The sequence below is a fragment of the Calidris pugnax genome, unplaced genomic scaffold, assembly GCF_001431845.1.
Source record: "Calidris pugnax isolate Ruff unplaced genomic scaffold, ASM143184v1 scaffold19, whole genome shotgun sequence".
In the NCBI taxonomy this organism is placed as follows: Eukaryota; Metazoa; Chordata; class Aves; order Charadriiformes; family Scolopacidae; genus Calidris; species Calidris pugnax.
Genome location: NW_015090775.1, coordinates 2,166,385 through 2,178,637, shown reverse-complemented (window position 1 = coordinate 2,178,637; position 12,253 = coordinate 2,166,385). Strand labels below are relative to the sequence as shown.

General features: G+C 38.0%; 1 protein-coding gene across 2 annotated transcripts in view; it reads left to right on the top strand.

The window, feature by feature from the left end:
- Positions 1-12,253, top strand: part of MLLT10 (myeloid/lymphoid or mixed-lineage leukemia; translocated to, 10) — a 146,859-nt gene that overhangs the window by 118,012 nt on the left and 16,594 nt on the right. For both annotated transcript variants that reach the window (XM_014946217.1, XM_014946224.1), the window contains exons 12-13: positions 7,844-7,961; positions 9,376-9,448. In XM_014946217.1, coding sequence (XP_014801703.1) covers positions 7,844-7,961; positions 9,376-9,448 — 191 coding nt within the window. The remainder of the gene's footprint in view (positions 1-7,843; positions 7,962-9,375; positions 9,449-12,253) is intronic.

The following is a 12,253-nucleotide window of genomic DNA, read 5'->3' as shown; positions in this document are numbered from 1 at the left end:
ATTTCTTTTCTTTGTGTTACTAGGGGTAACACAAGTTTTGTGCTTTCTATCCCGTTATCATACTGTAATGAAGAACCTGGTATGATTGGTAAATGGTATGACCCCAACCACATTAATCTGGTACTCAGACTTCAAGGGATATAGACGGTGCAGGAGCAATGATATGTTTTTATTTTAAACAAGGAATTAAAATAACCTTTGAAATTATTGTTGACAAATAGATATTGGCTGGAGTAGGTAATTAGGTGATCTGTCACTAATTGTAAAGCATCATCATAATATAATGCGAACCTACAATATAGCAATGACTATTTTTAAAGCAGAGAGGAGAAAGGATGTTGATTGGATATAAACTGATTAAGAAGCTGTCTCGGAATTGGTTGTTCCGGCCATCCTTGTTGTCCTATCATAAAAGGAGGAGAGTTCAGTAATGGTTTAACTACAATTAAATCCCTCCCCTTTCTTTATGGAAACTCAACTGTAGGCATTTCAGCATTAGCCTAAACAATGGTTTTGAATATGTTAAGCCCCTAACAATTAGGGAGCAGTTTGGGGCATTGAATAATGTGGAATGATGCAATTGAACCTGACAGCTTCAACAGTCAGCCTACTCATGGGACCCGAAAGTTGTTCACACTTGGTTTCATCTCTCATCACACGCTGAGTATTAAAACCTTACTGGTGTGGAGCTGACACAGAAATGAGGCCTGTTATCAGAAAATATTTCATAGCATAAAACTTGAAAGGAACAGGGGAATAGGCATGCTCAAAGGTTCTCAAATTTTGGAGACCTAATCTAATTGCATACAGTTAAGTATTGTCTCATTTTTCTCCTCTTAGGTTTTTTTTTTTTTGCTTAAAGAACATATAACTTTTGAAATGAAGCAACTGTTTCCCCATGAAATTTAAGTAAATATCCATTTATGGATGCAAGTAGTTGCCAACTTGGGGGACTTTATAGTCATACTGCTACAGTAAAATATCATTTTGGAGTGATGCAAACAAATATAAAACTACTCTAAATATTTAAGGGGCAAACAAATATAAAACTACTCTAAATATTTGAGATATTTACATATAGGAGTTAAATCTAGTTAACTTGCAAGCCCCCTTCTTTAATTAGAAGAATATAGTTGCACTTTCCCTCTTGCTGTAGAGGAAGTGTTTTTAAGCATCAATCAAACATCAATCATTTATTCTTATTGCACTCGGGCACTCTGTGAATTACGGTGTATCTTCCTTCTGTGCTGCTCTGCTGCTTATTGCTTTACTGATTTATTGAACATGCCATAAATGAAAGCAGTGTATTATATACCTCTAGATGGGCTTAAATCCTTCTGCTAAAATCTTTTCAGGAACATTTTGCTGCCTTTTCAAAATAAATACTTAGCAGTCACTTTATTTTATTAGTTCATACATTTTGGTCATGTATTGTGTTGATTGTTTAAATAGAATCAGTTGAAATAAAGAATACTACAGCTTTAAAAGTTCTCCATTTTAGAACGTTTCAGTCTTGTGCCCTTAATATGTATTGACAGGATGATTGTGCATTTTTAATAAATGCTCACTACAGCTTGTTTCGGCTGTGGGTGAAACATGATGCTCCTATTTCACCTTTAAATAATGTAGCACTCCACCTCCTCTACTTTCCTGTCAGATGAAGTCGTCACATGCATTATAAAGCTTCACAAATCGTTATTCTTGTCATTTTACATTGCCTTTTAAAACAACTGGTTTAGAACTTTCTATTTACCTCCAGCTTACTTGAGCAATTTAATAATGTGACTTTTCCCTTTGCGAGTTGCGTATAATACATGATGGCACAAGAACTTTTGTAGTTCTGACTTGTTGTAGGACACCTTTACTATTATTTTGAAGTATAAACAGGGATTAAGTTTAGGGTGAACCACCACTTCCGAAAAAACTCAAGATCTTAGATACTGTTTAAATCATGCTAGGTTTTTTTATCTGTTATATCAACGCACTTAGCAGACATTGTTTAATTCCTTTGATGTCTTTTCTTTTGTGATGTGATGGTTATTCAACAGACTTTAGCAACTACTTTCAAGATACTTAGATACTTTTAGAAAGTTCTTAAGCATTTTGGGCATGTTTCAGTCAAATAAACAGGTATTTTTGCTGATTATAACTGCCCTGCCATCATAAATTAATATGTAGTTGCCATTGCACAGTTTTAAGCAGCCTTGGGGTGAATTGCAGTGAGAGTGAGAGTGAGAGTAAGCATAGCACCTTCTTTGTAAAACATGAGCAGTAGCTTTACTAGAATTAAGAGAAGTATATTCTATATTCTAAGAGAATATAGAAATATTGTAAAACAAAACAGAATTAAGAACTGGTGTTTGTAGTTAAAAAAAAATAGCACAAACTATATTCGTAGAATTCGTAACCTCAACGAATTTATGTAAATAATGTATATATAGATATATTTATTTTGTTAGTCTTGTCTCTTAGACATGGAAACAAATAATGGTTGAATGTTGTAATATGAAATTCTGCAAGGTTTCTTCAGTGAAAGGATTTGACAAAAAAAATACATTTTTTTTTGAGGTTTGGTTTGGTTTCGAGAGGTCAACAGCTGAAGGTTGCTCGTGAGCAGCAATAGTTGAGTTGGAATCGCACTATAGGCTTTTATCAAGAAAAAAATCAAGAGCTGTGCAGTATTGCTGCCTTCCTCAGTGAGTGTCACAGTGATGTCTAAAGCACAAACTTAAAGGTTTATCCATAAGTTTTGTTTGGGACAGGGTTGAGACATCAGGGAATGTACCTGCCCTTCAATAGGATGTGAAACCAAACAATGAGTCTCACGTGCTCTTTGCAGTTGCTCACTCACATATAAGATAGCAAAAAAATCATAACTTCTGGACTAAAGTCGAGCCAGGAGCGTATCCCAAACTAAACTTGTGTAATTATAATGCTAAAATACACACCCCTTTGTAAATAATGAGCACGGTAATCAGGCAACATCTCTAAGGGTTTTAGATATGAGCTTAGATGCATATGTATGGTTGGGAGTGGAGAGTGAATCATTATTAACCAATCAGCTGTATTTTATCGTCGTAAATATTGGGTGGTGGGAGGCGTGTGGTGTGGTGTGGTGTGGTGTGGTGTGGTGTGGTGTGGTGTGCTGGCTGTTGGTAAATGCCCAGCACCCGATTCTACAGAATTGAATTAAAAATGAGTATCTCGACTCAGTGTGTTGATTGGCTCTCCCACACTGGGTGAAGAACCCTTATTTAGGGACAACATTTTGGCACCCCGGATGGGACAGCCATAGGGCCTTGCCCGGATCATCCTGCTGACCCTGGCAGCAGAGAATTGGATCGGAGAGGACTCCAGTGTGCTCCAATCAGTTGATCAGGGGCTCCTCCGAATCCCCTCTGGTGTCGGGGTGGTGAATGACTCAAAGGTGCAACGCTTAAGAGATATTTGTGTCAAGGGTGAAAAGGGACAAATTCCTGGATTGGTGAGTATTAAATTTAATTACTTCCATGGAAAATTACAAAGTTGTGCACAGACACTTGGTAACAGGAAAAAATTTTTGCTGACAAATTGAAGTCAGAGCCAAGTACACGCAGAGGAAACGTTGGTTTAGGTGTAAGCGGAGTATGGGATCAAGCCAATCCATGAGTCCTCCCCTTAGTCCTTTGGGTTGTATTTAAAAAAATTGGAACAAGTTCAGAGGAGATCCGATGGTTCATGAGAAAATGAAAAGACACTGTAGTCAATGGTGGCCAAATTATAAATTGGATGATGATGAGCAATGGCTGAAAAAATGGGACTTAGCAGTTTAATTCTATATTGCAATTGGTGTTGTTTTGTTGCCGACTGGGAAGGCGGGATGAAGTGCCTTACACTGCTGCTTTTGTGACTTTGTATGGAGATCCCAAAACTCAGAAAAAGTGTGGATTAAGAGATACGTTAATTCCATGTGTTGAGGAGAAGGAGAAAAAACAAGTGTCTGTACGTTGTGAAGGGCTGAACCGGAGGATGTTGAACTGCTGGTTCCCTCTTGCCCGCCCCCCTGTAACCCTGAGGTAGGGACAGGAGGTGAACGGGGAAGTTCAGGAGGGGATCAAGAAAAAGGGCAAGAAGGGAAAGGAAAACTTTAACCCCATTTCAAGTAGAACTCAGGGACACTCCCAACCAGCAATACCAGGTGCCCTTGAGACAAGCAATAGAGGTAAATGATAAACCAGTTTCAGTACATGTCCCTTTTACTACCTCTGACCTGTTAAATCGGAAACAATCGGTTGGATCATACCAAAATAACCCTGAAGAAACATGTCAGCTCTTGGAAACTATGATGTTGACTCACAATCTTAACAGGGGAGGTGTGCAGGCTTTATTGAATACCTTTTTGACTGCGGGAGGAAGGAGAATGGAATGGGATAAGGCAAAAGAAGAGGGAGGAAAAAGGAGCAGGCGGGAGGATCCTAGTCAGTGCCTGCCTTTGGGGAAGGATCCGGAATGGGATCGGGAATGCTGAGTTGGGAGGGGCTGGACTGAAGCAATGTCAGCACTAGTGCCTGTGCGGAATACAGTATGGGGTCCCAAACTCAAAGAATCTGTCTAAACTATATGAAGTTAGACAAGAGTCCAAAGAAAGCCCGTCAGCTTTTTATGAGAGATGATGTGAGATGCTAAGAGGTGGGCTGCCTTGGATGCAGGGGAGGAGGCAGGCCGGGGAATGTTTGGCATGTTGCTTGTGGGCCAGTCATCCCAGGATTTAGAAAGGGAGTTGCGGAGGGCGGATGGAGCCGGGGGAATGTCTATTTCTTAGTTTATTGAAATTGCTTATAAGATATGTGATGATGGAGAAGTGGGGAGGGAAAAGAGGGAATGAGGAAGGACGGGGCTATGGGCAGTTGAGGGTAAGAGAGGTGGGACATGGGGAAGGGGAAGAGGAGGTTGCAGAGAAAGAGGCACAGGGAGTCCTGGGGCAAGATGGGGATATGGGGTACGAAGAGGCTTTCCTTTGGGTTTAAATCAGTGTGCTATTTGTTGACAGGAAGGGCACTAGAAAAATGAATGTCCCTGTAGGGAAGAGAAAGAGGGGAAGAATCAATCAGGGAATGTCCATCTTTTCATGTTAGAGGATTCAGATAATTCTCATCTAGTGGAAGAAGGGATACAAAGATTAAAGGATTTGGCCTCAAAATTCAATGAAAGGAAAGGAATGGATTTCTCTTGGTTAACATACTGGTTACCCAATTTAAACTGGTTAAAACAATTATTCCTAATAGTTGTGTGATAGCGATAATCTTAATTTTAAACTGTTGTATGATCCAGTGTTTATTTTTTGTTTGAATTCAGGCAAGCAAATTATCAGGGATAAAAATCCACAGCAAATACTAATAACGAAAATAGATGATGATTGTTTTAGAGAAATTAAAAGGAAAATGAAAGGGAGTATTATTGGAAAACTGCAAAAAAGCTGAAGAGTGAGATTTATGGGACTGTAAGAAAACAGAACCATAAGTCTCAAAGGGGGAATTTGATGTCTAAAGAACAAAGTTAAAAGTTTATCAAGAAGTTTCGTTTGGGACAGGGTTGAGACATCAGGGAACGTACCTGCCCTTTGAATAGGATGTGAAACCAAACAATGAGTCTCACGTGTTCTTTGCAATTGCTCACTCACATATAAGATGGCAAAGAATGTAACTTCTGGACTAGAGCCAGGAGTGTATCCCAAACTAACCTTGTGTAATTGTAATGCTAAAATACACACCCCTTTGTTAATAATGAGCATGCTAATCAGGTAACCTCCCTAAATGTTTTAAACATGGACTTAAATGCATATGTGTAGTTGGGAGTGGAGAGCGAATCATTATTAACCAATCAGCTGTATTTTATCATCGTAAATATTGGGCGGTGGGAGCCGTGTGGTGTGGTGTGGTGTGCTGGCTGTTGGTAAATGCCTGGCATCTGATTCTGCAGAATTGAAATAAAAAATAGTATCTTGACTCAGTGTGATGATTGGCTCTTCCACACACCCTTATTTAGCAACAGCAACAGTAGTAGTATGTACTGTATTTCAAGAAGCTGTTATACTTGGGTAGGTGGAAATGCCTGCATTATTTTTTAGATTGACAACTAATTCAGGTTAATTCTACTAAAGACATGCAATTTTTTTTTGTAAAAAAAAGAAAAACATCCAGATTTGAAGTGATACTGAGTTCCACGTCTAGCAATTTTGCACATACCTTTAAACTAAAAAGTGGAAAAAATCTGATCATTCTAAGTAATTACTTGTGGCTTTTTCTAACTTTGTGACAGTAGAAGAATGTAAGTATCAGGCACAATTTCTCACCAGTATATAGTAAATAAAGCATCATTGAAAACAGTTGTGTGAATTCATAAAAGTCCATTCATCAAGTTTAATATGTTGGCTGAAAGCCAAAACTTAATGGTAGTGTGTGATTCTTTCCAGAGACATAGTTTATACTCTGTAATATTTTGCTGTAATAACCAGTATGTTTCCCCCGTCTCTTGTGTGCAGTTATACATGTCAAAATGTCCCACAAATTGAGTTCCTTACTGTTCACCTTCTTTTTTCATTTTTCAAAGTTTCCTTTGTAAAGCTTGTTTACATTTTCTTAAAAGATTCATTTTAAAACCAGCGATCACACAGGTTGTCTATCTTTGATTCCCTCCCCAACCCCCCCAGCATTGCAATCTTTTCTTTGTTCTGAAATAATTTTTTTATCAGGTAGGAAAATGCCTTTTTAATAAGCAGCCGTGGCTTTTTTTTTTTTTTTTTTTTTTCTCCTTTGATTGCCTGTCTCTGCAACTCAGCATTTGACACAAATCTTTTCTTCGAAAGGGAAAAAGCATAAGCAGCCAAGGAAGAAGGTATTTTTATTGCGTTGGATTATGCAAGATTTTGGCCAGCCTCCTTAGCTTCATCTGTTTAAGGGTTCATTTTCGCTTGTTTGGCACAAGTCCCAGCAGAGACCTTCAGAATTGTGGTTAGCAACATGAATGAACACAAACTTTGGGAGCTCTTCAATAAGTAGAGCTGGCCAACTGCCAAAGATACAGTTCCTTATATGGGGTCAGGGCAAAGCTGTGATTCGGCGAGCCCCCTATTGTATAGAAAACATACTTGTAATGGCTGTTTGCGTTCTTTAAAATAAAAACAAAACAAAACAAAAAAACACCAGGCTTCCAAGTCTATCAAAATAGGAAGTAACAAAATAGTGTGCAGGTTTTACTAATGATGGAGTCGAGCAAAGGAAATATGGCTCTGTGTAGTTAAACTATAGAGCTGAAAGTTGGACCTTTTGACCTCCACAGCCGGCTTGTGATGTAAGGAACCCAAGCATTTGTGAGACATCTGTTGTCTACCTGCCCTTATTTTGTAAATGGTTTAATAAGATTAAATAATTAGTAGGATAACCACATGGTCGCCGTGCTACTAAGTCCTAGCATTGAGTGCATACTTCAGGATTGCAAGGAAATCTACCCATCCTGTTACACTGTGCTTGTTTTAAAATGCAATTTAGGTATTTTTTAATATTTGCTACAGTAATTTTTTTATTAGACTTTTTTTTTATTAACAGGTCTTGCCAACGACAAGTAAAACACACTTTAAAACCTGATATATTTTCAAAGCACTGCGGTTCTATTTCTGTGCTCACAAATGGAAAATAGTATTTTTTTTTCTTTTAAACACGTTCCGTTTTTTAAAAAAAACATTCAACTTCCAAAAAAGTCATAATTGTGCATTAAGAAAGCTTCTTTAAAATATATTTAGCGTTTGTCCCCATTTAAAAAAAAAAAAGAAAAAGAAAGGATTCAAGTTTTAATTGGTTTCTTGTAGGCAAACACCCTACCTGGATCTTCTCTCAGTCTGCCTCCATCCCACATGTACGGCAATAGGCTGAACCCAAACTCAGCGATGGCAGCACTTATGGCTCAGTCGGAAACCAGCCAAGCAGGTAAGTGTCCCGCTCCCGGGGCACACGGGCAGCTTCACAGGCTGAAGGCTTTTTAAAAAGCCTGTTAATTTTTATTTTTGCACTCTGCTCAGTTCTTAAATGTCTGTATGAAGTTGTTTTGTGTTGGAAGTAAATTCTCGGTTGTCCTGCAGAACAGCGTGGTTTTTCGGTTTTCAGTTTTTTTTGGTTTTCGGTTTTTCTCTTCTTCCCCTCCTCCTCCCTTCCCTCCCCCCCCCCCCCCCCTTTTTTTTTTTTTTTTTTTTTTTAGTGTCTGAAATGTAAATGTTTAAGCAGAGCCATCAGCAGGCAGGAATGCAACAATGTCTCCTGTGACTTCTGTGATTGATGTGTTCAGTTCGGAGCTCTTTGCGAGGAGAGTAACACGGCTCTGGGTTTTGTCGTGAATCGTTTAAAACCTTGATTTGCATAATTCATGAAATTGCATTACATCCAACTCGGTGTGCCAGAGATCCCCGTTAAGAGAACTTGGGCGGCGTTTTAATAATCTGGTGCATATTTACCGGTGGTGGCGGTTTGTACCCTTCGCTCTCCTCTCCCCTTTTAATGAGCCGCGGCCTCGGCTTTGTTTCCTTCCCTCCGCACGGATTTGTTGACATGTCCTGGTAGTCCTGGCTCTTTGGGGGAAGGGAAGGAGTTTTAGCAGTTTACCAAGAATGGATCAGTCATGTCTCTGCCCTCCGAGAGGTCGGAGGTCGCTTGACTCAGAATAGGGGGAGGGCAACCTTGAAGGGGGCAGATAGGGTTATTTTATTGAGAGGCCATAGGGAAAATAACCCTTTTGAGTCCTTCCAAGCAAAACGTTTTCGTATATTTAATGAGGCCTTTTTTGTTTGTTTTACTACCTTTTTAGCGAGGGACTTTCCTGTGCTTCTGCTTATAAATAGGAATTAGTGAATTATACGCTTACATAAAGTTTTCAGTAAATTTGCAGAATAACGTGTGCTTGTTAGATGGCAGCGGTAAGTTTAATACGTTACGTATTTTATGAGTTGTTTTGGGATGCAAAGTGTTAAAAAAATACAGAGCATCAGGATTTGCTGTGATAAGCATACAGATTAGCTGTCCACAGCTGTGATTCATTACTTTCACCGTAGAAATTAAAAGTGGCTGAGGGGAGGGTACTGCAAATGCAAACCACGCTTCTGTGCTGTAAAACTGAAAGGAATGAAAGAAGTGAACATAATCCATGGCCTGGTACAGCCTCAGAAATGTGTAAGGACAACACCTTACATGCTACAGTTCAGCAATCTTAAACTCGTTACGTATTCGCTCTTCAGCAGTAACGGCAGATAGAAGTTGAGATTTAAGGTATTTTTAAAAATATCTGCATCAGCTTTAAAACTCTTATCTAAGAGGGAGTCGATTTATCAGCTGTGAAATATTTACCCTGCAGATCAAGATCTCGGAGATAATAGCCGCAGCCTTGTTGGCAGAGGAGGTTCACCCAGAGGAAGTCTCTCGCCACGGTAAGCGTTATTTATATTGGAGAGTGCAGGCAGAGGAAATGTTTTCAGATTTGGAAAGTTCACTGTATTTTTACTAGTAACACGCAAGTGTTTTAAAAGCCTATATATGTATATATACACACAGATGTATACATACATTGATTTTTATGTAGATATATCCATCTAAAAAAAAAAAACCCTCAAGTGTCCAGATAGCTAAAATAAGCTGAAACGTGCTTTTATATCAACTGAAATTAGGTTTACAAATGAAGGATTTTACTTAAGAAATGGAGACTTGCTTCAGAAGGATTTATCTATCATTTAATCCACACGAGGATTTTACTTAAGAAATGGAGACTTGCTTTATCTATCATTTAATCCACACATATTACTTATCTCCTCTGATTTGTTCCCATAATCATATTTTTCGTCATATTTGCAAAAATTGCAAAATCCCTTAGACTTAAAGACTACAATGGTCACAGGAATAAGATGGTCTGAGAAGTTAAATATCAGTAAAAAATTCAAACAAAAAATTTTATTTCCTTTCCCTCACCACTTCAAAATATGCAACAATTCTCTGTGAAAAATACTTTTTTTTTTGTCGTGTTGCAATGCATCTCTACTGCAGTTTGACTTAAGAATTTCCTTTCCCTCACCACTTCAAAATATGCAATAATTCTCTGTGAAAAATACTTTTTTGTCATGTTGCAATGCATCTCTACTGCACTCATCTCCACTGGAATTGTATCACATTATTTTGTTTTAAAATACTTGCTGTTAAAATTTTGATATTGCGCTTTAAATACTTCAGTAATATTTTCTGTGTATTTTAAGTGAATCTTTGTTTTTAAAGGGCTTTATTTTCCATTCTGGATACAAATGAATCAGATTTTATAGCGTTATTACTGTTTTTTTTTTTCCTTAAGATTAACCATGAGAATTTTATCTTGAAAAGGATAACTAAAGGATAGCTAAAAAATGGTAGTTACACAGATAGAGCATTGTAGCAACAAATTTGATTGTTACAGCATGTGTTTATTACAGTAATTTATAATAAATATCTCCAAATTAGATAATTTAATGTACATGCCTGATGTTGTTTATCTTGTGCTATATTCCTTAATTAATCAAAAGACTTCTTGTCGAATGGGGTGAGAATATCCATTATAGTACTTAGGTGGTATTACCTAGTCATGAACAGGCTTTTAAGCTTTCCACTACATGTTGCTTCTAAAACAATATGTGGAATATTTATAAATTAGTTTAGACTGTGTTCTAAGTATAAATACATCCATTTACATTAGCATAGAAGTCCTTATATGAATAAGGAACATGTATATATACAGACAAGTAAGTTAAGAGTCTTGCAGAGGGAAATGCTTAGCAATTAGGAAATTCCAGAACTTTTGGTGATATATTAAGTAGTCCTCTTATGCATACGTGGCGTGGTAATGATGAGTTTTGATGCTTTCCTAGTTAATATGCAACAGCCTGGTTTTTGTATGATTTGCAGTAGGTCATAGCTGTGTTGAGGCTGGCTTTAGACAGAATATTTGGGAGCTAAACTTGTTAAATATGACGCTTCTACGGAGTGTAGGTCCAGGGTCCACCCAGCCCAGCAGTTCCAGCATGGTCACGTTTCAGCTGGTTTTCGTGGGGGGTACAAAGGAGAACTGGGGGGTACAAAGGAGAACTGGGGGGTACAAAGGCCACCTCAGCCCACTCCTGCCAGCGGGTGGGAGCTGCGTCGCTTCGCAAGGAGCAGATACATCTTGATTGGCAGCAGAGTCATTCAAAAACAAGCCAAAAGTGGGGGGGGGGGGGGGGGGGGAAGGGAGAAATTACTGCTGCACTTTCAAAATTGAAAGAGGGAAAAACTTAGTCTGAAATACCTAGCATGGCAAAAAATTTAGAAAAATTACCCATTTAATTAAATTCAGAAGTCAGCAAATTTCACCCCTAGTTTGTATGATAGGAAAGATCACACATATGTTGATGTTTCTAAAACATATAGGTACCTCCCTGCTTTTCCCAGTTAATAAATAAGTAACTCTGATTATTTAAAATACAGTTTGTAGTGAATAAAAAGCTAACTTCAAAAATCTGCTGTCTGAAAACTTTGCAACTCTGAACGTTACCTGCTTTATCTATTAAAATTATTTTTCTGCAAGTTCTGACTCTCTTCCCTTTGAAGCTTATGAGATTCATAAATAACCAACTCCTCTGAAAGACCATGTAATTTTCAAATAGTTGTTTAAAACAAAACCACTTGCAGAAACAATTGTTTGCTGTTGATGACGCAGACTATTGCAGCTTGTCTGTGAACGTATGGGACTCATGAGCTGTATGGGCGTTTCAAATTCATATTGTTATATCTTTGTACCCCTATATAACCACAGTGTTTGATGTTTAAGCTGTCATATTTAAAATTTTAATATATTTGAGAAATATAAATATACCCGATAGATGTGAGCTGTTTCTATTTTGCAAAGGAATTGCTGCTTTTCCCAAGGTGGCATTTAAACTTTTTTTACCCTGTACTTAACCTTACGTTTAAAAAATGTTAAAAACATAACTGCATTGAAATATGCATGTATGCCTGGATCTAAATGGGATATTGCTTACAATTAATATGATAAGAATATGAATAACTACCCCAAACTTAAACGAAAAACAGTTGTGAAAGTAAGCAAGGTATGGGATGTGAAACAAGGGATTCCCATCTCGGTGGCAGCACTGGACCTGCACATACAGCACATTTATAATCCTATTGGAGACTGTGATCAAGTGCTGTATGGAACAAGGATTCAACCCGAGTATGCA